The sequence below is a fragment of the Bos indicus x Bos taurus genome, chromosome 2, assembly GCF_003369695.1.
Source record: "Bos indicus x Bos taurus breed Angus x Brahman F1 hybrid chromosome 2, Bos_hybrid_MaternalHap_v2.0, whole genome shotgun sequence".
Taxonomy (NCBI): Eukaryota; Metazoa; Chordata; class Mammalia; order Artiodactyla; family Bovidae; genus Bos; species Bos indicus x Bos taurus.
The window spans coordinates 106,345,269-106,372,025 of NC_040077.1; the positions used below are offsets into that span (position 1 = coordinate 106,345,269).

At 39.4% G+C, this 26,757-nt stretch overlaps 2 protein-coding genes across 6 annotated transcripts in view; one reads left to right on the top strand and one right to left on the bottom strand.

Moving 5' to 3' along the window:
* Positions 1 to 3,863, top strand: part of VIL1 (villin 1) — a 25,023-nt gene extending 21,160 nt beyond the window's left edge. The window contains exon 20 of the mRNA XM_027513424.1: positions 2,389 to 3,863. Coding sequence (XP_027369225.1) covers positions 2,389 to 2,502 — 114 coding nt within the window. The 3' untranslated portion in view covers positions 2,503 to 3,863. The remainder of the gene's footprint in view (positions 1 to 2,388) is intronic.
* Positions 3,434 to 26,757, bottom strand: part of USP37 (ubiquitin specific peptidase 37) — an 85,321-nt gene continuing 61,997 nt past the window's right edge. For all 5 annotated transcript variants that reach the window (XM_027513402.1, XM_027567453.1, XM_027513396.1 and 2 more), the window contains 6 exons: positions 18,373 to 18,539; positions 16,346 to 16,406; positions 11,317 to 11,432; positions 9,355 to 9,424; positions 8,482 to 8,620; positions 3,434 to 7,971 (listed from right to left, as the gene is read on the bottom strand). In XM_027513402.1, coding sequence (XP_027369203.1) covers positions 7,884 to 7,971; positions 8,482 to 8,620; positions 9,355 to 9,424; positions 11,317 to 11,432; positions 16,346 to 16,406; positions 18,373 to 18,539 — 641 coding nt within the window. In that variant the 3' untranslated portion in view covers positions 3,434 to 7,883. The remainder of the gene's footprint in view (positions 7,972 to 8,481; positions 8,621 to 9,354; positions 9,425 to 11,316; positions 11,433 to 16,345; positions 16,407 to 18,372; positions 18,540 to 26,757) is intronic.

Here is a 26,757-nt window from a genome sequence, read left to right on the forward strand (position 1 = left end):
CTAGCCCCATCTGGGAAGCCCAAGAATGGGTGGGGATGGGTGGAGATGGTTTCGAGAAGTATTTAGGTTAAATCAGCAACACTTGGTAATGACTGGATAAATGTCATGAGAAGGGGGGTAATTGTGTCATTTTCTGAGATTGAAAAAAACCCTGGGTCAGACCCAGCTTAAGACAGGGCCAATCATGAGTTTAGTGGCACCGGGGAGACATCCAGGTTGGAATATCACTATGTGTATGGTAGGCTGGCAATTCAGAGGCGTGCCGGGGAGGAGACGAGTCAGCACAGGGTCCCTCAGGGAGAGCAGCTGCTGTCTGTGTGGTTTTGGGGGAGAGAGTTTGGCAAGAAGGGCATGTTTTAAAAAACACATTTCTAATATTCATTCTCTGTTCATGAAGATCCAAAATAGACTGCAAATCTAGCTTGAGAGGGTATTGAGAGAAAATTTCCCCAGTGTTACAATAAACCATAAAGAAGCCTCAGAAATGAATTAAGGAACCTATAGATGGGAGTTGGCTATTTCCTCCAGGAACATCTGTTATGGGTTTGGGCCCAATATACACATAAGTGTATTGTTTCTAGAACATTTGCATCCTCCTTGTCACCTTTAGACCCCTTTATGCATTACCTGTGTCTTCACTGTAATATTGGGATGATCCTAATAGCATATATTATTCTTAAAAATATTACAAATACTATTTCCCCAGCCTTGGTCCACAGGAAGTGTTCTGTATGTGTAAGCTGTGATTGTCATTGCTTGTTTTACACCTCAGAAAACTCAGATCCAGAGCAGGGAAGTGACTTTCCCAGTTAGTAGCCGAGTCAGAGCAAGAATCAGGTCTTCTGAGTCCCACTCTTCCTGTCATACCACATAACACACAGAAAGTATTTCTAAAGGGAAGGGTAGCCAGTATTATTGGGCCAGGTGATTTAAAGGAGGCTAAATAATGACCATGTACTTTGTTGGTGAGGCTGTGGAACAACATATATTATTTTGCTGTGAGGGCAGAATGTTACTACCCCTGTAGAGGGGAATTTTGCAATATCTAATAAAATATACATTAGCCTTTTTAAAAAAAAGGTAAATAGATCACCAATTTTGAATATAAGAAACAGAGTCAAGACAACTCCACCATGGTAGAAGAGGTCTGAAAGGCTTCAGTTCAGTTGCTCAGTCTTGTCCAACTCTTTGTAACCCCATGGATCACAGCACGGCAGCACGCCAGGCCTCCCTGTCCATCACCAACTCCCGGAGTTTACCCAAACTCATGTCCATCGAGTCAATGATGCCATGCAACCATCTCATCCTCTGTGGTCCCCTTCTCCTTTTGCCCCCAATCCCTCCCAGCATCAGGGTCTTTTCCAATGAGTCAACTCTTTGCATGAGGTGGCCAAAGTATTGGAGTTTCAGCTTCAGCATCAGTCCTTCCAATGAACATCCAGGACTGATCTCCTTTAGGATGGACTGAAAGGCTTAGATTCTTTTAAAAATTTTGTTGTCACCGATGATTAAATTGTGGGAGTAGTGTGCATTCTTATAGAAAAATTGAGGGTTCCAGGCTAAGTTGGGAGAGTGCACACACTCTCTGGCTGCTCCAAACTCAGAAGGGAGGGCCAGTAACAGTGAACAGTGGGCTGGTGGGTCTCGCTGCAGGCAGTAGCAAGAAGGGCAATCCGAGTACCCATGAGTAAACCACAGAGAGGCGGATGTGGGCATGGGTGAGGCTAGTAATCAGCTGGCAGGACCGCAGGGTTCAACAACAGGACCAGTGGAAAGATACAAGTCCACTGGGATGGGCAGTCCCTGCTATCTTGCCTGGGGGGTCAGAGTCCAGAAGTCTCAACCAAGCTGCAAAGCCAGCTTGGGTGGGACAGAGGGCACCTAAAGCATTTGCAGACCATGGACACAACCATAGCTGTCAGGGACCTTCTTCCAAAACAAAGTGCTCCACCACCCTGCCTGGGGGATTGGGGAGCTCAAGGCTCCAGGAGCCTTGAGCAGAAAATGCCGAGGTGGGAGGCAAAGGATAACAGGTTAGAAAACTGGAGCTTCAGATCCACCTGAGTTTGAACTTCATCTAAAGGTGTTTACTAAGAAGCTGTTCCGTGCAACCTGGGCTTGAACTCCACCTACAGGTGTTAACCGTAAAGCAGCTGTTCAATTCAGGGCTCTCTGCAGGAGTCAAAGAAACTTTCTCCAGGGCAATCCTACAGAGCAGAACAGCCCCAGATTGAAAAGAAATGCCACCTCCCCCCTCCCTGTCCCTTTCCTGACCCTCACCACATTGCCTCTTTTTGCTCGTCATCTGATTTCTATGCTACACTTCTGTGACTCATCAGAGCTAACTCTAAGCAAGGAGCTGACCCTCTGGTCCCTCTCCTCTTCCAGGAGCACCTGTCCATTGAGGATTTCACCCGGGCCTTGGGGATGACTCCTTCTGCCTTCTGGGCTCTGCCTCGATGGAAGCAACAAAACCTCAAGAAAGAAAAAGGACTGTTTTGAGAAGCAAAAGTAGCTTGTAGTTTAAAGTAGTACCCTACCCTGCTTGCAGAGCTTCATTATTAATGGTATCAGTAAATTGAAGTGAATCAACTGAAGTGAAAACCCAGTCTGGTGATGCCGCTTGTTTAGTAATCTACCTGTTCTTCCAGAAAGATGATTCCTCTATAAGGAGACTGTGGTCCCAATTTCAGCTCTCAGGAAGCTGGCTGCATTGTTTTTGTCCAGGGGTGTTGCATCACGTTCAACGCCTTCTGCTCTAGTGCTTTCCCTTCTGAGACGAGCAACCCAGCACTCCATGGAACCTCAGTTACGGAGAGCCTCCCCTAGGGCTTTATCATGGCTCATCTTTAATTATGGCAGGTGGGCCGAAGCATTTTTCAGTTTTACATCTTTCCCAGAGTAATGGCTTTTCTTTTTCACATGTATTTACGTAAATAAATTTACATGTATTTAACATAGAAGGAAGTTACTGCCTTCCTCAGGTGATAAGTTAAAGGGACTTGTTCTTTGGAAGAGCTGAATGATCCAGGTGATGGCCCTATTTAAGAGGTTCCACAACACTCACTAACCAGTACCCAGTGAGAAACACATACCCACTGGGCCTGGGCTAGGGGCCTAACAGCAAGTACGAAATGCCAACACTATTTCACCTTCTCCCTGATACTCTTAATAGTAAGGCAAAGGAAGAACACAGTTTAGGCCAATGTTGGATTTACAAACTGTTGTGCAGAACCTCTGCAGAGCTTCACAGGCTCCTCAGAGAAGGCTGGTGCTGACTCAGCCATACTAGGTGTGCGGCCCCACTCCCTTTAAGGTACAACAGTGTTGCTTCAAAGTCCAAGTCAGAAGACCAACAGAATGTGATTTTCACAACTTCAACTGGTGAGGTGTCTGCAAGAATGTGTCCTCAGAAATAAACAGCCAAACAACACAAGGTTAATAAAGGCTTTAATTTCACACACAAAAAAACTCTATGCATAATTTAAAAGGTAAACAAAAAACAAGAAAAAACCGTAAAGGGTACAGAGGAACAGTTCTGCTAAAACACAGATAAAGTGCCGCTCCATACAAAATAACGAATCAGAATCAAAAGTCACTCTGAACACAAAGAAAACCACCTCACAAATAATGTGGCCAAAGCTGCCAGGTTTGCCTGGTAGTGGCTCAACTAGGTAAAGATGAAGAAGCTTACTTCTGTTCTCTCTGTAGCATAAACAAACAACACTGAGATAGGCCAGAGAAGTTGGAGATGGAAGGAAAAGAGTGGGGGTAAACCTAAAGACAAGGTGTGTCTCTCTTCCACCCCTCTGTTCTTGAGACAGACCAGTCCAGATGACTGCTCGTTTTGGCATTGGACCCAATCAACTCCAGTCCTGATCCAGACCCTCATCTACTCTATTCAGACAGCAGTGGACATGTACTTCAAACCTCTGCACTTTTTAAGTCCAAATGACTGAAATCAACGGCTTATATCCATACTGGCACATTTTTTAAACTTGAAAACCTCAGATACATAGCACACACGGAAAGGAAAATTTTCTGTGTATAAATATATGTGATACAACAAAAGAGTCTGTCTGAAGTTTAGTAATCAAAGCATGCCATAAAGGAGTCAGTGGTCGTGGTGAGACACAGCAAAAGAAATCTGTCACAAAATTCTCAAGGCCTAACAAACTATTGTCTTCCAATAAAATATATATATATATTTTTTTCAGATGTTAATAAGAAACAGAGACAAAATTAGAATTCTGAAGTAACACATCAGAAAGATGTTAAGAGGGAAGAAATCTGTTTTTGTACACAACTTAAAGAGCATTATTTGGTGTAAAGCAAGATGGGGAGAAAGAAAAAGATGTATCTGTTTTGGGGGGGATACTTTTGTGTGACTTGCATCTAGTATTGGGTTGCTGGTGACTTTTCTGAAAATCTCCATGTATATACAGGATCCACTTGGGAGATCCAGCTCTGCTTCCCTGACTTAAAATAAAAGACCACTTCAGGGGAATCACTTAAACAGGGCAAAAAGTACTAAGAACATACACTGTAGTCACTCCAGAGGACAGAGAAGAAAGAGGAAGAAGGGTAATTTTTACTTAGTATAATCTCTTTCCAGTAGATCACAAATGAGTTTACAAAGTACCTTTTCTTTCCCTGTCTCCAACCCCCATGCTCTCTCTACACTCGTCATGCTCAATTACATATGAGAAACTGCCAAGAATCTCTTTAATTTAGGTGTTTCCAAATAGTTTTCATTATACAACTACATATTCAGCTGTACATGTGTAGAAGTGTATTTATAGAGATACATAATGGTAACTGCAGTATGGAAGAATAAGTAAATTCATGAATTCACTTGCTGAGGTCTTACAAGTTTTTCTTTTAGAAGAATTTTACACTTGACCAAGGAGAGAAATAAATATCTAGTACTTGCCTCCCAGAGTTAATGAACTGATCTTTAAGTATCACTGTATACTTCTTAAAACGTAAACATATTTACATTTGTTATTGAGCCATTAAGTTAGGTCTGAAATTAACAGACCACGGCAAGTAAACAAGTAGCTCTTGGAATCAAAATACAAATAGAAGAATAATTCATGGATTTGCTTCTTTTTCTATTCTGCTGAGACAAAACTTCAGAGTTTGTACACACATACATATTCCCAACACAACAGAATCTATCTTCCTGTAAGCCTAAATTATAGTTTGGACTTCTAAAATGATAGTAACATCTGGCCACCTGCAACTTTCCAATCCTTTGTAGTAATACTAGGTGGTAAGAATTAATGTTTGAATTTTAGTTTCATTTTCCCGTTCAAAATATTCCAATTAAGATGAACTGTGTGTAAAATTAAGTACTGTCAAGTTTCAATTCAAAGTCATTTAAAGTAATGTAACCGTATTTGGTATTTTCAATAGGAATATTAGTTATTGTGCAAGCTGCCTGGAACTGAAGCACTCTGTCCTTACCTATTTTGTCCCTTTCTGGCACTAACATGTCAAGTGCCCCATCTTCTGATTCTGAGCAAACTGCACAAAAAATATAATCTACCGGTAATTTTAAAATAAATACTGTCAGCTCAAAAAAAAAACAGAAAACAAACCCCATCAATATGGTCTGGCTGCTTTCCATCTGTAGTCATTAACCCTTCACGGAACCAAAATGAGAAATTAACTTAGTAGTGAAAGGGGTAATAGCTGAAGGAGTGAAGGGAGAAAGGAAGGCTGACCAGGCCAAAACAACAGACGTATCTACGGAACTTCAAGTCCCAAACGTGCAAGTATACGAGCAGTGAGATAACTCATCTCCTAGTTTGATCTAGTAAGTCCTGCCCGAGACATGAAGAGCAAATTAAATTAGGTTTAAGCCAAGTGTACTTCAAAACCATACACACAAGCTACGAAAAGCAAGTCAAACAAGGATACTCATGGGCAACCTGGGCTTACGGCATCACTTCTACTTGTTTAAATGCCCTAAATGCACCCACTCACGTCAAATCATTCCCATTTTTAAAAGCACCTCTCTCAAACTCTCAAGTATAGACACAGAGAAGTAATAAATAGCTAAAGAATTTGATTACCACTTCACTCATATATGAGAAAATAGTTTTTTTTCCCAAGGGGAAAAAAAAAAGCCTCCCTAGTGGAAACAAAATTTTAAAAGCTAGCTTTTTAAACAAGTATTTTCCCCTGCTCTATACTGCTCCTGCATGTCCTACCACCACACCATTCAGCAACATTCACGACATTGACAGGTAGGAGACAAAGCTTTCATCAGTAGTTAAGCAAAAGTGCTGGGGCCACTTACAATTGAAAGATTCAATATTTTAGAACAGGTTACTATGTCAGAACATATCCAAGTTTCTTTTCTTTTTTTTTTTTCATATCCAAGTTTCAAGAGTAGGGCTGGAGCTCTCTTAAGGCAATCTTCTAGAAAAGATGTTACATCTTCTGTGATGATGGACTTAAAAATGAAAGAAAATGTTGAAGGTTTCATTTTGCTATACTTAACTCTGTGTGATCCTAATGATTCCTGGCCTCACAAATTTATTTTAGGAACAGAGAATTCTACTCTCAAACTCATTCTTTATATGGTTTCACAAGCTGCTTAACCAAGCAGGTTATGTCAGCTGAGTGATATAACTCACTTAAATGTTGCACCCCCATTTGACCTCAACTCAAAGCACCTAAAAAGTAATAAATCTATTATGCACCTTTGTTATTTGTTAGCTTCTGGAATTACCTAAACCTATCACATTTTAATTCTCACCCTGTTTGAACAGCAAGGCAAATGATTAATGGTTAAGCTTTTCCCGCAGCTCGCGTGCTCAATTTCACCTTTGCAGCAGGGCTTTCAGCTTTAGTGGTCCAGAGTTTCAGCTTGAACACAAGAATACTCCTCCTGACCTCTCTATGTCTGGGAGACAGAGATGCTAGTATTCTTCATTTTCCTTAGGTATTCTTGTTGGGGAGTCCCAACTGGGACATCACTTTCCTACCTCTTACAGTTTTTGCTTCAGTCTGTTAGGGTAATGCTTGCTCCATGGAAGAATGACACAGAAGAAAAAAAAAAGATTCTATCTTCATCACAATAATACAGATGATACACAATGAACATACTGTGTGAAGATTCTTTTCAAAGAAAACAAAGTGTACAATGAATATCAAATGTGGCAACACAGCACATTCCAAAGCACCAAAAATCCATTTCTTGGGACTGCATGTAAACAGCAAAAGCATTACAAATCCATGAAATATATATATATTTTTTATAAAAGCTCCTCAAGTCAGATGGCAGAAATGCCCCTCCTTTGCCGGGAGGACAAACTGTCATTAGTGTAACATGGAGAGCTGGCTTTCCAGTGAACTTTACTAATAAGAAACACACATGAAAGATCAAACTTGAGTGAAATTACTCAAGGAACATAAAAGCTAAATGCCAAATGATATGTATATCCTCATACATTTCTCAAGTGAATGGACTCTTTGACAACTTTTCTTTTCCAAACTGCTGTGCTATTAATTTTGAGCAGGCATACTCTGGTGGCCTATTCTAACTGTTTAAGGCTCCATTCATTCCACAAATATGTGTGTATGTACATATATATATATATTTACAACATGTATTCCTAAGACAAAAGGAAGTGCCACTCCTGTAGGAGAAAAAAAAGGATAATCAGCTACAGATGTGAGACCAGTTTCCATAAAACAATTAATATGGAGCGTTCCGCATAATTGCAGTTCTCGTCTTTTGGTTTGGCCCTGAGCTGTTTGTTGCTCCCGCATCAAGTAGAGTTCCAAATTCTTCTCAGGCAGAGGAAAGAGAAGTGGGTGGCAGTAAGAGAGAATATGCAGTGCACACTGCCAACCCAGGGGTTTGTTCCTCATGAAACCTGACGAGTGGTCTTCCCCACTTCCAGGTTAAGTGCCTGAGAGTTCTTTTCTGTTTCCAGCAGCTCATCAAATATCTCCCTTAAAATAAAACAAAAAAAATTAAACAGGAAATTCAGTGAGCAAATACAAGGACAGACAGAAAAATAGACATAGATAAAGCCTGCATTATCCCATTTGATGCCTAAATTATATTAAATAAGCAGCTCATTCATTTTATTATCATCTTAACCCCATGTGCTGATTCTTGAAAATACTTAGGGGGGAATGGCAACAACTAGCTTTGATAGAAAGGCTATGTATTTCCTATCTATGGAACTCAGATCTTCTAGCTGATATAATGAAAGACAATAACAGGACAGCTTCCATCATAATAAGCTCTTAAGCTCTATATCTACATTTTACTGTGAGAAGAATAATTAATGCTGAGTTAAGAGAAACATCATTTTGGAAATATCAAGATATGAGCCCTAATAAAAATAATAAATTGTCAACCAATTTAACTGATGGGTACATTTTATCCTTAAAGGAAAAAGAAAAGAGTTTAGGAGATTTTTAGCCAAAAACTTCAGACTGGGCAACGCTTCTTACTTGTGCATATAAAAGAAGATGTAGCCACTCCGATCTCGATCACTCTGCACAGAAGCCTCTTGGATTTTAGATACCTCTAGGTCATTATATGTAAACCATGCCTGCTTCTTAATGTCGTACACATCACTAATGTAGTGACCTTAAAGAAATAAAAATTAAATTTTTAAAAATAAAATATTGAATTATTCTCAGGTGTAGGAAGTGGCAGAAACAGTCAACCCATTTCACCTTACTTCCAACAATATTTCCAAAACCCATTAAAAAATTACAGAAATTTAAGGGGGGAATACTGGAGAAGGAAATGGCAACCCACTCCAGTATTCTTGCCTGGAGAATCCTATGGACAGAGGAGTCTGACGGGCTATAGTCCATGGGGTTGCAAAGAGTCGGACACGACTGAGCGACTAAACAGAAAGGGGCAAATATGCTATGCCAGGACAACTTTTGTGATATATGTATTTTGCTTAGGAAAATCTGGGTCATTTGTGAATAGAGAAATCAGAACAGCTGCACCTATTAACACATACAATGTGATAAAAGAAAATATTTCAAAGTTTTTCTTTTTTCTCAAAAGATTGATTTATTGAGCACCTCCTGCAAGTGACACACCTTTGCTCTGGTGCCTCATGGCACCCCAGGATGACCCTGGGCTGGGGTCACTTATGTGGACTTGGGCCCAATCTCAAAGCTGGCGTTCTTTCCTCCTCAGCAGTCTGCCTCTTGGCTAAGGCTCTGAGAAGGGGCCCCCAGGGTTCAAAGTTTTCTGTGATGCATTCAACTCACACCTCACAAAGCTAGGCTCAGAGAAACTCAATAAGGAGTAAATGCTGACTGGTCCATTTATAAAATGCTGAAATCCTAATGTCCGTTTACCTGAAGACGAAGTGCTACCAATGTGACTGACAACACTGATGAGCCGATAGGAATGAGGAAGATTTCCTGTCTGGAAAACAGAAGTGGGCATGACTTTTAACTCTTAATTTGTATAAAAGCAAAACACTGAATTTATTATCAGAGCTGACATGGGGAAGTTTCAATGTGTGAGGGGTTAGACTCAATAAAAAACTCAGTGGTTGGTACTGTTCATATCCTTTGAACCAAGAATTATACTCCCAACTAAGAATTTATTCTAAGAAAATAATTAAAAAGAAGAAAATGTATATATATATAAAACTATTCACTGTAGCATTATCTATAATAATGAATAACTGGAACTAAAAATACGCCCAGTAATAAAGGTTACAGGTATTTCAACAGAGTTCAATATTATTCAGTTATTTTAAGAAAAAAAAAAAAAAAACCATGGTTTAGCAAAATGTTAACTTGTTTTTAAAACCTACATGAGCATACACATTATAACTACAGATCTCTATGAATAGATAATGTTAATGGTTAAGTACTAAAAAACAGAATGAAAATAATGAAAACAGGTGCTATATTGTTGAAGGGATTATAGATAAACTTTTATATTTTAAATATTTTAAGGAAAAGAAAATAAAACTGAAAAGTGATATTCATGCACTTTAGGCATTACTATACAACATAATTTTGGGAAGAAACTGGAAAGAAATATAGCTATAGGTAGTCAAGTATGGATGTGAGAATTGGACTGTGAAGAAAGCTGAACGCTGAAGAACTGATGCTTTTGAACTGTGGTATTGGAGAAGACTCTTGAGAGTCCCTTGGACTGCAAGGAGATCCAACCAGTCCATTCTGAAGGAGATCAGTCCTGGGTGTTCTTTGGAAGGAATGATGCTAAAGCTGAAACTCCAGTACTTTGGCCACCTCATGCGAAGAGATGACTCATTGGAAAAGACTCTGATGCTGGGAGGGACTGGGGGCAGGAGGAGAAGGGGATGACAGAGGATGAGATGGCTGGATGGCATCACCGACTCGATGCACGTGAGTTTGCGTGAACTCTGGGAGTTGGTGATGGATAGGGAGGACTGGCATGCTGCAATTCATGGGGTCGCAAAGAGTTGGACACAACTGAGCAACTGAACTGAACTGAAGACAGAAACAATTAAAATGTTCAAATACTTTGATGCAGTAATTTATTTCTGAGGATTTCCTTAAAGAAGAAAATCCTAAATATAGAAAACATTATAATCATACACAGTTCCTTGATATTATAATGAAAAAAGAAAATTTAAATGCTCAGTGTTAGCTAAAAATTAAAATAAACAGAAGTTAGAACAGTGGGATCTGGGTAATTAAAATTATAAAAAAAAATTAGAAAATGGGAAAAAAGCAATTATTTAGGGGAAAAAAGGGTTAAAAAAAGATTCCAAGTGCTCTAGTTAAAAGTTATTAATTCAACAGTTTTCACTGAGTAACAATCAACTAGTTTTAGTATTTAACCTTAAAGATAAAATAATTTTGGTAAAACTGAAGGTGATTTAACATATATGTAACTTTGAGAGCTATTACTAAGTTATTACCTAAATGGCTGGATGGCAACACCGACTCAATGGACATGAGTTTGAGTGAACTCCAGGAGTTGGTGATGGACAGGGAGGCCTGGTGTGCTGCAATTCATGGGGTAGCAAAGAGTCGGACATGACTGAGCAACTGAACTGAACGGAACATGTACATGAGGCTGTCAAGAATGTATTTCTTTTTTTTTGTTTGTTTGTTTTTCTCTTTCTGTTTTGAATATTCTGTGTAAGTAATGAGAAGTAAAGCTCAAGAGAAAAGTGAGGACCATTTGATGGCTGCCAAAGGGGCAGAAATGAACCTGCAATGGACAATGACCGAGTCCTTTGAAGATAAGGAGCAGGAGGAGGAGTAGTGATAACGTGACCAGTTGTTTTACACAAGGAATATGTCACCCACCTCAGCATTTCTTTTCAGTTCCTCAGCTTCAGCTTCTGTGTACTCCATATCTAAAACATCTTCATTTCCAGAATCCTCATCAGAACCCAATGAATCCACAAAAGAGTTGTTAAACTCTAAAGAACACAAAGACAAAGTCTTGTAAAAGCTCTCAGAATAGACACAAAGAGATATAGTTGGGAAAAGGAAATACATCTGGAAGTACATATTTTATCATCCTAAGAAACAAAAGACATATTATTATTAGGGTTCCAACTCACCCAGCCTACTCTAGGGAATAACAATTCAGACACCAGTTATCTGTAAAAGAAATGTTTCCCTTTGTTTTAAACATATGTATATCAAAGAGGACAATACTCTTAAGAAAGGAATGAAACTGAAAAAGAGAATATAATTTGTTCAGTCCAGTTCAGTCACTCAGTCATGTCTCTTTGCGACCCCATGAATCGCAGCATGCCAGGCCTCCCTGTCCATCACCAACTCCCAGAGTTCACCCAAACTCACGTGCATCGAGTCGGTGATGCCATCCAGCCATCTCATCCTCTGTCATCCCCTTCTCCTCCTGCCCCCAGTCCCTCCCAGCATCAGAGTCTTTTCCAATGAGTCATCTCTTCGCATGAGGTGGCCAAAGTACTGGAGTTTCAGCTTTAGCATCATTCCTTCCAAAGAACACCCAGGGCTGATCTCCTTTAGGATGGACTGGTTGGATCTCCTTGCAGTCCAAGGGACTCTAGAGTCTCCTCCAACACCAGAGTTCAAAAGCATCAATTCTTCGGCGCTCAGCTTTCTTCACAGTCCAACTCTCACATCCATACATAACCACAGGAAAAACCATAGCCTTGACTAGACAGACCTTTGTTGGCAAAGTAACGTCTCTGCTTTTCAATATGCTATCTAGGTTGGTCATAACTTTCCTTCCAAGAAGTAAGCATCTTTTAATTTCATGGCTGCAGTCACCATCTGCAGTGATTTTGGAGCCCCCCAAAATAATGTCTGACACTGTTTCCACTGTTTCCCCATCTATTTCCCATGAAATGATGGGACCAGATGCCATGATCTTCATTTTCTGAATGCTGAGCTTTAAGCCCACTTTTTCACTCTCCTCTTTCACTTTCATCAAGAGGCTTTTTAGTTCCTCTTCACTTTCTGCCATAAGGGTGGTGTCATCTGCATATCTCAGGTTATTGATATTTCTCCTGGCAATCTTGATTCCAGCTTGTGCTTCTTCCAGCCCAGTGTTTCTCATGATGTACTCTTCATAGAAGTTAATTAAGCAGGGTAACAATATACAGCCTTGATGTACTCCTTTTCCTATTTGGAAGCAGTCTGTTGTTCCATGTCCAGATCTAACTGTTGCTTACTGACCTGCATATAGGTTTCTTAAGAGGCAGGTCAGGTGGTCTGGTATTCCCATCTCTTTCAGAATTTTCCACAGTTTATTGTGATCCACACAGTCAAAGGCTTTGGCATAGTCAATAAAGCAGAAATAGATGTTTTTCTGGAACTCTCTTGCTTTTTCCATGATCCAGCGGATGTTGGCAATTTGATCTCTGGTTCCTCTGTCTTTTCTTTTTTTTTTTTCTTTTTTTTGAGGGTTCTGAGCACCACATCAGGATCCCCAGCCTGGGGGTCCTGCGCTTGGAGGATGAGCCACCAGAGCATTTGGATTTAAAGGCTACTGCTACTGCTAAGTCACTTCAGTCGTGTCCGACTCTGTGCGACCCCATAGACGGCAGCCCACCAATCTCCACCGTCCCTGGGATTCTCCAGGCAAGAATACTGGAGTGGGTTGCCATTTCCTTCTCCAATGCATGAAAGTGAAAAGTAAAAGCGAACTTGCTCAGTCGTGTCTGACTCTTAGCGACCCCATGGACTGCAGCCCACCAGGCTCCTCCGTCCATGGGATTTTCCAGGCAAGAGTACTGGAGTGGGGTGCCATTGCCTTCTCCTCCTCTGTCTTTTCTAAAACCAGCTTGAACATCTGGAAGTTCACGGTTCACGTATTGCTGAAGCCTGGCTTGGAGAATTTTGAGCATTACTTTACTAGCGTGTGAGATGAGTGCAATTGTGCGGTAGTTTGAGCATTCTTTGGCATTGCCTTTCTTTGGGATTGGAATGAAAACTGACCTTTTCCAGTCCTGTGGCCACTGCTGAGTTTTCCAAATGTGCTGGCATATTGAGTGCAACACTTTCACAGCATCATCTTCCAGGATTTGAAAGAGCTCAACTGGAATTCCATCACCTCCACTAGCTTTGTTCATAGTGATGCTTTCTAAGGCCCACTTGACTTCACATTCCAGGATGTCTGGCTCGAGGTCAGTGATCACACCATCATGATTATCTTGGTCATGAAGATCTTTTTTGTGGAGTTCTTCTGTGTATTATTGCCACCTTTTCTTAATATCTTCTGCTTCTGTTAGGTCCATACCATTTCTGTCCTTTATCGAGCCCATCTTTGCATGAAATGTTCCCTTGGTATCTCTAATTTTCTTGAAGAGATCTCTAGTCTTTCCCATTCTGTTGTTTTCCTCTATTTCTTTACATTGATCGCTGAGGAAAGCTTTCTTATCTCTCCTTGCTATTCTTTGGAACTCTGCATTCAGATGCTTGTATCTTTCCTTTTCTCCTTTGCTTTTCAATTCTCTTCTTTTCACAGCTATTTGTACGGCCTCCTCAAACAGCCATTTTACTTTTTTGCATTTCTTTTCCATGGGGATGGTCTTGATCCCTGTCTCCTGTACAATGTCACAAATCTCCATCCATAGTTCATCAGGCACTCTATCTATCAGATCTAGTCCCTTAAATATATTTCTCACTTCCACTGTATAATCATAAGGAATTTGATTTAGGTCATGCCTGAATGGTCTAGTGGTTTTCCCTACTTTCTTCAATTTAAGTCTGAATTTGGCAATAAGGAGTTCATGATCTGAGCCACAGTCAGCTCCTGGTCTTGTTTTTGCTGACTGTATAGAGCTTCTCCATCTTTGGCTGCAAAGAATATAATCAATCTGATTTCAGTATTGACCATCTGGTGATGTCCATGTGTAGAGTCAGACATATATAAATTATTTGTCTAGAATATAATTTGTTGCATATGTTCCAATATGTTGCTGGTGCATATTATAGGTGCCACCAGCAAACATAAAATATCTCATAGAAAAGAGACCATAAAAAGATCAACATCCTTTCATTTTCTTCAATATTAAATCATACTTTGAACAAAAATAATGGAAATTCAACATTGAACTAAGTTTTACCTAAAATACACTAAATAGATAAAAAAATCCAAGATCCATTTTTTTTTCCTCCTTAATGATGTGCTTGCACTGGAAGAATCCATCTCTACTAATGGCTTCAAATAAAAAATCCCAGGAGCATTTGTACAGAAACAAAGACTTGTTTTACGCTTGTTTAAAAGTCATGAATAAAAAAAATAAAATAAAAATAAAAGTCATGAATACTTAAGAATGGGAAGAACAGGAAGAGATTATAGCATCAAAATTCTGGAAGCTGGAATATCCAGGGGTGACAGACTTAGCAGACCTAAGATAGTCAAAGCCAAAACCTAAGTCAGTAATGCAAAAGTTGAGAACCAATCCAATTTATATCACAGGGTCTTCAAAAGATACAACCTGGAAATACCAGGTACCTCTGAAATTGGAGGCTAAGAAGAGGATAAAAATAAGGATTAGGGAAAAGCTGTTTGAGTTACAGACTCCTAGAGCCACCCCTCCGCCCTACTTTATGCTGCTAGCCAATGACCGAAGTCTAGAGCTTTGCTCTCTGGAGAGTTTGTAAAACAGTCTCTGGATTGGGGGATTCCAGACACAAGGGACTACCATACCGAAAATGGGAGGAGACCACAGTGTGCATATTCAAAGATGTAACTCCCACCCTGACCCGAAGTAGGCCCTATTCCTATACGTTGCTTCCAGAACTCTGGCAGCAACATCTTTTACCTTTAGGCAAAGGCATAAAACTAGAACACTTTCTTTAGGAATCTTACCAGCCCAAGAGGAGGCCTAAAATATTAATACCATCCCCTAAATAGCAAAATCCTATAAAACTCAAAGTTGACAAGCTCTAGCTATTCATATACTCAGAGCTTCCAATAATCTTTTTAGTCCCTTACTCTTTTTTTAATAAAAAAGATTTATTTATTTATTTTTTGGCTGTGCTGAGTCTTCACTGCTGTGCGTGGGCTTTCTCTAGCTGCGGTGAGCTGGGGCTATTCTTTGTTGTGGTGCATGGGCTTCTCACTGCAGTGGCTTCTCTTGTTCACAGCTCTCAGGCTATAGTGTGGGCTCAGTAGGTGTGGCGCACAGGCTTAGTTCCTCCATAGCAAGTGGGATCTCCCTGGACCAGGGATTGAACCTGTGTCCCGTGTATTGGCAGGCAGAATCTTAACCAATGGACCACCAGGAAGTCTTTAGTTCCCTACTCTTAATCATGAATTGACAGCCAAGGATCACTAGAGACTAAGGATTACTAGATAACTGAGGAAAGGCTCTAACATGGAATATAAAGACCAAAATAAACACACAGGACAGAGCAAAATGGAGAAAAGAGATCTACTCAGGGAGATGAAAACATCAAATACACACAAAAAATGAACTATGTTTAATATCCTCAGAGTTGAGATGGTATTGCTTTCATGAACCACCCTACCCCAAAATCTTATAAAAAGTAGCAATCACAAACCAGTTCTTAAAAATCAGAAATATAATAGACATAAAATACTAAAAAAAAGTTTGAAGTTGGTGATAATGTTGGAGAAACTTTCCAGACAGTAGAGAAAAATAATAAAAAGATGGAAAACTAAAGAGATGAGAAAATTATGTTTGAGTGTTTGGTTTCCTCCGGGAGGGAGGGAAGGGGTATACAAGTAACTTCTAAGGTTCTATTTCTTTACCTGGGAGGTGTTCAAATTTGTTATTGTTATTAAAAATGACAAAAACATTTGATATACTCCTGTGTGTGATACATTTCATCATACAAAAAAAAAATGTAATTAAAGTAATCTCCATACCTTGAAGACTTAACTCTGTAGCTCTTTTGAGGTCATCATCTTCTTTCTGTTCCCAAGCCTCCTAAAGGAACAAGGACAAAACTAAGGTATTTAAAGAAGTATTGATTAAACTTACTTAATAAGGATAAAGTCAGCTGCTCTGAAAGTATTTGCTAATAATGCTTTCTATAAAATTATGAATGTTTAGAATATGACCTCTTGAGAGAGATGGAGAAGTTCTTTACTTTTTCCAAAACTGTCTTCCTACTACGGCCAGTTTTAAGCTACCAATGTAACTCTGACTGCAGATTTGGGAAGAGCTATGTATAGTGGGCTCTCCTAGGCTGACAGGGAGCTGGCTCTACCACATCACTGAGCCTACATCTATGACAACAAGGTAAAACAAAATTTCCACAAAATACTATTAATAGATTTCTATGCTTTTCTAATATATCTGAGGTTTTCTTTAAAGAAAAAAAAAAGTACCTCTGAAAATGTCTCAACTAGATACTAATTATAAAAAGGAATAGGAAAATGTTGACTACAAATTTTCCCTTTCATCTTGAGAGAAAAGATCATTTACAAAGGATGCATGTTTTATACTTTTGTCAATTCTAGACTTGTTTTTAAAGTTAAATATATAAGAAGCTTAGAATGAGCTATTCTGCATTATAGTCCTAGGAGCAATAATACTGTGTTCAAGAAAGTCACAGAGGTGTTCTCTAAGAGGAAATATGATTACTTAAATTTATCCAAGTATATAAAGTCTACATTGAGACAAGATGGTAAAGGACTCTCTTTTAGTAATTAATAGAATTATGCAGGGCTTCCCTGGTGGCTCAGCAGTAAAGAATCTGCCTGCCAACACAGGAGACATAGGTTCAACCCCTGGGTTGGGAAGATCCCCTGGAGAAGGAAATGGCAACTCATTCCAGTGTTTTAGCCTGGGATATCCCATGGACAGAGGAGTCCAGGGAGCTACAGTCCAGGGGTTGTAGAAAGTTGTGTGCACAACTTAGCGACTAAACAAGAAGGTGTGCCAACTAAAGAAACCTTCATCTCATAATCCTCACATCTGAGAAAAAGAAGACAATTTTAACCAGGTCAGTTGACAAGAAAAGTATGTGAAAAGGAAGGTTGCTAAAATATTTTCTTTTTCCTTCTTTTCTCTTTTTCTGCAAAGGGCAACCCACCCCAGTATTCTTGCCTGGGGAATCCTATGGACATAGGAGCCTAGGGGGCTACTGTCCACAGGGTTGCAGAGCTGGACATGCCGGAGCACGCACGCATGCCCTATGAGGAACTACTGCTAAGAAATAAAATTTCTTTTCCACTGAAAGGAAGTTTTCTGAAACAGATGATTACTATAAACAATCTGTAAAACAGTTTGACATATATATATTTTTGATGACAAGGCAATTAGGGAGGTACTTTTTATAAATAAAAGGATACAGAACAGCTGGTTCTGAAACAGTTTTAAAGCAGCAGTTCTCCACACTGCCTGCACATTAGAATCATTGCTGGAAGTTTAGGAAAATAAAAAAGAAGAAAGAAATCTAGTCTCCCAGACCACATCTGAGATCAATTATATCAGAATTTCTGAGGGAAAGAACAACCCTGGCATCAGTATTCTTTTTAAAGCTCCCCAGATAAAATGCAGTTAAAATTAAGACCCGATATTCTTTGCCTTAAAATATTAATGATAAAATCATGATCGCATATTGGCTGTTTTAACTGCTTACAAAATAAAACTGGACTAGGAATGATCTCCAGTAATCCATCTTGCTTTAGCACGCAACAAGTCATGGTAATAGAAGGTAACCAACAAGACATTTTGTTGCACTTGGAGTAAAAGAAAAAAAAAAATCAGTAATTGTTTCAAACCTAAGGAAAAGGCCCAAAGCAAGTTTAGTTTGTTTAGGTGGCTCAGTGATTTACTGCATGTAAATCACCTGGAACAATGCCTGACATAAAGTGCTTAACAAACGTTTTTTACTATTATTATTGCTCTATCTCTTGGAAAAGACAGATATGGAGTTATTTCTTACTTGCTCCTGGAGGCTCTGAGCCAATGCCTGCTGAAGCTCCTGTTCCTCCCTCTCACGCTCCATATCATACTGCTGGAGCCAATCAACCTCTCCTTGAGATCCTTCTGGAGTTTTATTCTCTTTATTTTCATCACAGTCTTTAGTTATCTCAGTAAAACTGGCAGGATCTGAGGAAGCAGAACAGAACATCACCGGGAAATTCTCTTATAAACTGAAATCTCTGCACTAGAGTGATATGTATTATTCAAAGAGTAATGCATCCTAACCCCAGACATAACTTGCTTGGGACATACAATCTCCCCTTGCTACATCTAGATCAGGGCTTCCTTATCTCAGTACTACTGGCACTTTGGGTGGGATTTTTGTTTGGATGGGGAGAGGGCTCCCCTGTACACTGTATAATATTTAGCAATATCCTTGACCTCTACCTACTAGATGCCAGTAGCAACCCAACCCTCCCTAGTTGTGACAACCAAAAGTAACACTGTTAAATGTCCCCTGGGGAACAAAACTGCCCTCAGTTGAGAACCAGCGACCTACAGTAATGGTTCTGAAACTTAACCAATCATTAGAAGCACCGTGGTTAAGGATAGAGACAAAAAAATAGCCATATTCATAGGTTATGTCACATGACCAATTACTAGGAATAAAGTATTGTTTAGGATAAATAAAGTAAGAATTAGGATAGAATGATTAGGCTAATTATTGAGATTTTCCCTTACTACACTGTATATCATGAGTATTTTTACATTAACAATCGTATGAGCCTTGTGCATATTCTAAATAAAAGAGCTACATAAAATATGTAATACACATTTCATGTACCATAAAAATATATGACAACATATTATGTTTAAAACATTTACCCATGGAGATAAGAAAAAGATTAATCTTTCATTTTTTTCTGTTCATTCTCAATTTCTAGATTAGAGCCTCCTAGTGCTAATGCCCAGAGAAGGCAATGGCACCCCACTCCAGTACTATTGCCTGGAAAATCCCATGGATGGAGGAGCCTGGTGGGCTGCAGTCCATGGGGTCGTGAAGAGTTGGACACTACTGAGCGACTTCATTTTCACTTTTCACTTTCATGCACTGGAGAAAGAAATGGCAACCCACTCCAGTGTTCTTGCCTGGACAATCCCAGGGACAGGGGAGCCTGGTGGGCTGCCATCTATGGGGTCACACAGAGTCGGACAGGACTGAAGTGACTCAGCAGCAGCAGCAGCGCTAATGCCACTGCCTCATATGTCCAAACAACGAAGTATGATGTTCCGACCATTCTGTCAGTGCATGTTCTGAGTTCTAGTAGCAGAACTCCTTACACTTACATGGATTGGAGGATAGCCAGTAGAGCACCCATTCATCACCACTGGACAATTAGCATCTATTATATACTTTCTCCTTATTCTAGTGTTAGCCAGAATAAACAGTATAGGTAAAATTTTATTCTGGTTACCTGAAATTTCATTGTAATTTTTAATACAGGTAAGAGTGGGGAGAAAAGCAAGGAACCTCCTTCCCTCTTTCCCTTCTCAAACATTTTACCAAAGCAAAAACTTTCACCTCAACAAGTTAAGGAAGTTCTCATAAAAAAAAGTTTAGCCAGTCGGTAAGAATTTTGACTTTACAGGCTCATTTCATATAGACTGTTTTAAAATTAGTGTGTGCTCTTTACCTGCCCCAATACTGAATTGGAACCATTGGAAATGGTAAATACTTTTCCATAATACAGACAACTCTGAAGCTTACAGCATTTTGGTTTTAGACTAAATCAGCAACTAGTCATTTTTTAGTTGAACTGACTTACTGACTGAATTAGACAAAGAAATAGCAACCCAATCCAGCATTCTTGTCTAGAGAATCCTCTGGACAGAGGAGCCTGGTGGGCTGCTGTCTATGGGGTCGCACAGAGTCGGACACAACTGAAGTGACTTAAGCAACAGCAGCAACTGACTGAATATTTACCATTAAAACTTATTCTGAATATTCATTAAAAGAAACTCAGGATATATTAAGTGCAAAAAGCAGTATGATTCCAATTAAAAAAAATTTTTTTAACTCCTCCATTTTTGGAGAAACAATCATTTCCAAAGCCTAGAAGGGGTGGCTCTGAAGCATATAAAATCCTGCCTGTCCCTTTGGCCTTAGTTTACTGGACCAGGAATGAATATCTGAAAGAGTTAACCAGTTGGACCACTTCTGGAAATTTGGAACCGAGACATTCAAAGTTAGTTGATGTTAAGCACTTCAAGTGGAAAAAAGATTTGGGAGTTGAGGCTGCTATTTTAGGAAATAAGATGAACATTATTACTTTTATTCAAAACATACTCATAAAAATAGGCGACAGAGGCACAATTCTTAACCAATAATTTTCAGCACTCAATGTACCAATATATCTCATACAATCCTAGAATTACACTAGCAATTAATGCATGTGATAGCAAACAGGTATAAGAAACTTTGAGATGCTAAAAAGCTCAATATACATCTGTCTTCAGAACAAGATTATCAGATGGATACAAAAAACAGTTCAGATCTAGAAATAAATAAGACTATGAGATGAAAAACACACTTTAAAGGAACTGGCACAGTGGATCAGAGGGGGTGCATGTGATAAAAACTCAACATTCTTATACTAATTAGATTATCTGCTGCTTCTCCCATCCCAAATGAAAGCTGCTGCTTCTTTTCTACATTCTGTATTTCAGTCAAGGGGTAAGTGTCCACCCAGTTTTTTTTTTAAGACAGAAATCTGGGAGTCATTCTGACTTCTCATTTACCCACTCATATTAGATAAAGTGTTATTTCCCACCTCTCTCTTGAATCCATCAACTGTTTTTTTTTTTCCAATGCCAAATGTTGGCTTAGGGTACATTAACTTTTGGTTTGGGCTACTGTAGTAACTTTCTAACAGTTCTCACAGGATACTTTGGTTCTTCTTTAAATTATGCACTACACTGCAGTGAATTATCTTTTTCAAATACAAATCTTTATCAAATACCTTTTGCTTAAAATTATTCAATAACTTCCTAATGCTTTTGAAATAAAAGTCCAAACTTCTAAACATGACTTTAGGCCAGGTAAAAACTGGAGTCTGTGTAACTCTCTAGGCTCATCTTTTGCTTTTTCCCCCTCAACATTAATGTTCTAGCCATGCAGATCATTCTGAACTTTTAAGGTTCATTAACTTACCATGGCCTTTCTCACATCTGGACCTTTGCACACACACTCTTCCCCCCGTCTTTGGTTAACAGTGAAATCTTACTTAACCAGTCTTTCTTTCCCTCTTCAGTTGATTCAAGAGATGAGCAATGTGACGCACTCCAAATATTTACTGAGAATCAAGCTAGGTGCCAGGTACTGCTAAAGAAGTTGAGGATATAGTGATAATTAAGGCAAGATGACCCTTTCCCTGAAGGAGCTAAAGTGCAAAGGCTTGGAGATGAAAATGAGCTTAGCATGAGGGACACACAGAGAGAGTATCAGTATGGCTAAAACAGCAGAGTGAAAGAGGGGCAAGGTGAAGACAGGCCATAGTGAGAAGCCTGGATTAAGTGTAATGGGAAATCACAGTAAGTTCAAGGCAGAAGGGTAATGTATGATTTATGCTTCAGAAAGATTACGCTGGCAGCTTTGCTCATGAAAGAAGGTCTGTAGTGGGGTGAGAGTGAAGGAAGAGACATTAGGAATCAACTGTAGTGGCCCAAGTGAGAGTTGGAAGACTAGAGTTATAGTTATGAAGATGTTGATAAGTGATTGGATTCAGGATATATTTTGGAGGTATAATAGACTAGACCTATTGATGGACTGAATATGAGGTATAAACAAATAAACAAAAAAAACCAAGGGAGATATATTTTTGGCTTGAACCAAAAAACGGTGGATGGTGATACCACTTGCTGATATGGTACAAGGTTACTGGGGTGGGGGTGGCAGCTAAAAATCAGTCAACCAAATGGACATTTCAAGTAGGCATTTAAATATGTAAGTTTAAAGCTCAGGGGAGAGATCTAGGCAAGGATATGAATTTGATATTCCATCAGTATGTGAGGTTATGGGAACATGTAAGATCACTTAGAGAGAGAGCTTTAGAAAAAAAGACAGCTAAGGATAGTGTTCTGGGAATATTCCAACAGTTACAGTTCTGATGAGGAAAGCAAAATCAAAACCAAAAAAACCCTAGGATGAATGGTTGGTTTAGTAGGAAGAAAAAACCAGGCAAGAGTAGTTTATAGAAAAAAGTTTATAAAGCTTTACATGTTAAGGAGGGAGTGGTGGAGTTTATGAAATATTGCTACTATAAACTTGATACATTTTAGTGGAGTGGTGGAGGTAAAAGCCCATTTTGAGAGTGTAGACAAGAGAATGGGAGATGATAAGAAAAAAGAGAGAATGAGTAAAACGACTCTTTCAAAGGATTTTTCCGGGAGGGGAGCAAACAAAAGGGGCAACAGCTATAGGGAAACACAAGATCATAATACGGTTCTTTAAAAAGGGTAATATTAAGAAACAACAGAGTGATTTAGAAAAGATGCATAAGAGAAACAGTATAACATAACAGTATAATTTCAAGACAGTCTTTAGAAGGCACAAGTAGATGAGATCCTGGATATCAATGAATGAAGGGATTGACCTTAAATAAGAATAAGGACATTTCCTCCATAACAAAGATGAAGGCACAGCTTTCATCTGATTGCATCTATTTTCTTTGAAAGACCTACAGCTAAGTTGTGAGCCCAGATCATATGTGGAAGGAGAACTATAGATTTAAGACATTATGGAGACCAAGAAAAGAAATTTACTAAGGAACTATAACAGAACTGACAAGCAGAATTCAGTGCCCATGTTACACTGTGGCTGTGAATTTGAGGAAAGTATAGTCATCACAGTTTTGTGATTTTTCTCCAGCAATCTTTAGCTGCTTGGGTGAAGGTATGGAGTAAAAAGATGGTTGAGCTGCAAAATAGGATTTCATTAGGCAACAGAGGAACAAACAGAGGAAAGAGAGAAGAGAATCAGAATATGGCATATAGGCTGGGGAGGGAAGTGATAACAAAGGGGAGGTGATGAAGAGCCAAAAAGTAGAAGACAACAGACTGGAAGTCTTAATGAGATCAGGTAATTGTTGAAGTAAGTTTTTGTTGTTCAGTCACTCAGTCATGTCCTTTGTGACATGACTTGGACCTCTTTGTGACCTCATGGACTGCAGCACGCCAGGCTTCCTTGTCCTTCACCATCTCCCAGAGTCTGCTCAAACTCATGTCCATTGAGTCAGTGATGCCATCCAACCATCTGATATTCTGTTATCCCCTTCTCCTCCTGCCTTCAATCTTTCCCAGCATCAGGGTCTTTTCAAATAAGTCAGCTCTTCGCATCAGGTGGCCAAAGTATTGGAGTTGCAGCTTCAACATCAGTCCTTTCAGTAAATATTCAGGACTGATTTCCTTTCGGATGGACTGGGACTCTCAAGAGTCTTCTCCAACATTACAGTTCAAAAGCATCAAATCTTTGGCGTTTAGCCTTCCTTATGGTCCAACTCTCACATCCATACATGACTAGTAGAAAAACCATACCTTTGACTATACAGACCTTTTTGGCAAAGTAATATCTCTGCTTTTTAACATGCTATCTAGGTTTGTCATAGCTTTTCTTCCAAGGAGCAAGCATTTTTTAAACTTCATGGCTGCAGTCACCATCTGCAGTGATTCTGGAACCCAAGAAAATAAAGTCTGTCACTGTTTCCACTGTTTCCCCATCTATTTGCCATGAAGAGATGTGACTAGATGCCATGATCTTAGTTTTCTGAATGTTGAGTTTTCAGCCAACTTTTTCACTCTCCTCTTTCACTTTCAAGGGTCTTTAGCTCCTCTTTGCTTTCTGCCATAAGGGTGTTATCACCTGCATATCTGAGGTTATTGATATTTCTCTTGGCAATCTTGATTCTAGTTTGTGCTGCATCCAGTCTGGCATTTTGCATGATGTACTCTGCACAGAAGTTAAATAAGCAGGGTGACAATATACAATAAAGCCTTGATATACTCTCCTCAGTTTGGAACCAGTCTGTTGTTCCATGTCTGGTTCTAACTGTTGCTTCTTGATCTGCATACAGGTTCCCCAGGAGGCAGGTAAGGTAATCTGGTATTCTCATATCTTTAAGAATTTTCCACAGTTTGTTGTCATCCACAGTCAAAGGCTTTAGCGTAGTCAATGAAGCAGATGTTTTTTCTGGAATTCTCTTGCTTTTTCTATGATTCAACAGATGTTGGCAATTTGATCTCTGGTTCCTCTACCATTTCTAAATCCAGTTTGAACATTTGGAAGTTCTCAGTTCACGTACTGTTGAAGCCTAGCTTGGAGAATTTTGAGCATTACTTTGCTAACATGTGAAATGAGTGCAACTGTGTGGTAATTTGAACATTCTTTGGCAAGAAATAAAGAGAATAGAAGAATGACATTACTTGAGCTAGGAGGAGAAATGGGTTAGAGAAAGATACTTGAAATGAGTATTTCAAAGGTGATACAGTTACTGATGATGACAAAATCTAGGGAGATAGTTCTCAAACTTTAACATCAGAATCAACTGGAATCAAAAGACAGAATGCTGAGCCCCAACATCCAGAGTTTCTCATTCATTAGGTGAGGGGTGGGGGTCAAGAATGGCATTTCCAGCAAGTTCCTACATGATATTGATAGCCTGGAGATATACTGTGAGAACTACTGGTTTGAGTTTCGTCAGTTGTCAAGATGGGGAAAAAGAAAAGTTCTTTGGAATTCACATTAGGAACTGAGAAACCAGGTGGTTGATAGGGACATTTAGGAGGATGCTGAAAGCCCTAAGAATGCTGATGGGAGTGGAATGATTGGAAGGTAAAAGATAGCTATAGAAAGAGATAATATGGCAAAGTCAGAAGTTACATGCTTCAAACGAGCAGGAATTTTTTTTAGGATGAAAGGAGACAAGCAGTTGGAACTGGCAATGGGCAACAAGGAGAAAAATGATCCCATCTCCATGCTCTGAAGTTTCAGGGTATGAAGTGGGGGGGTGGAGGGGGGGTGCGGAGGAATCCAAAACAGCTGTTAAAGAATAGTAGGACAATTTATAATGGGAGCTTTTCAAAGAAAAATTGGCCTTGACTAGAGACTAAAGGGACCTAACAACAAAATGCAGTGGGTAAGCTTTGGATTTGAGTTTTTTTTTAAAAGTGTAAAAAATACGTTACAGATCAATGGGAAAATGTATATGTGGGATCTCTATATATGGAATTATATATGGAATCACTCTTAACATTCTTAGGTATGCTAACTGTTACATAAGAAAATTTCCATGTACTTAGGAGAGTCAGGTTGAAGTGTTTCAGGGTAAAGTGTTATGATACTTGCAATTTCAAATAGTTCTATTAAAAAGAAGAGTGTGTGCATGCTCATTCTCCAAAGATGGCATCCAATGAACCATGCATATAGGTATTCTAACTCTGTGTAGTCCAACTCACAGTGAACACTTGCAGATCCTGTGAGTGCTTTAAGAAAATGTGACAGAACTGATTCTGTCCTAATTTTGAGCCTATACATTAAGGGCTTCCCTGGTGGCTAAGAGGGTAAAGCATCTGCCTGCAATGCGGGAGACTGGGGTTCAATCCCTGGGTCAGGAAGACCCCCTGGAGAAGGAAATGGCAACTCATTCCAGTACTCTTGCCTAGAAAATCCCATGGACGGAGGAGCCTGGTAGACTATAGTCCATGGGGTAGCAAAGAGTCAGACACAACTGAGAGACTTCACTTCACTTCATACATTAAGGACCTGGCAGATGCCCCTTTTGTGTTCTGGGGAGCCCTGAGCTATCATGTAAGACATTTGGCTACCATACTGAAGAGACCACATGGAAAGGGAGAGTCCCTGAGATTATATGAAGAGATGGAAAAGATGAAGAGAAGAGGAGGAGACAGATGGCCAGGGAAAGGGGACCAGAAGAACAGAGAGGCTATCTAGGCATCCCAGCTGATCCTTCTCACCAATACCACCAAGGTGCCAAGGTGAGCCATCTTGAATGTTACTGCCCAGTCAACAATACAGGGAGCAGAAGAACTACCATCAAAGACCAGTCAATCTATAGAATTATGACATATTAAAATAGCTGTTTTAAAGCACTAATTTTGGGGTAACTATCGCACAACTACACATATACATGGGGGCGGTGTGGAAGGGAGAAGAAAAAGAAAGTTACAAAATGTTAATGAATCTAGATGAAGGGTATAAAAGTGTGTATTTTATTTTTCAACGTCTCTCTGGATTTGAAATTTTCAAAATAAAAACCTTACGGAGGGTTTGATCATATTTGATCATTCCTTAGAATTATTATTAATTTTTAACATATGATAATGATATGGA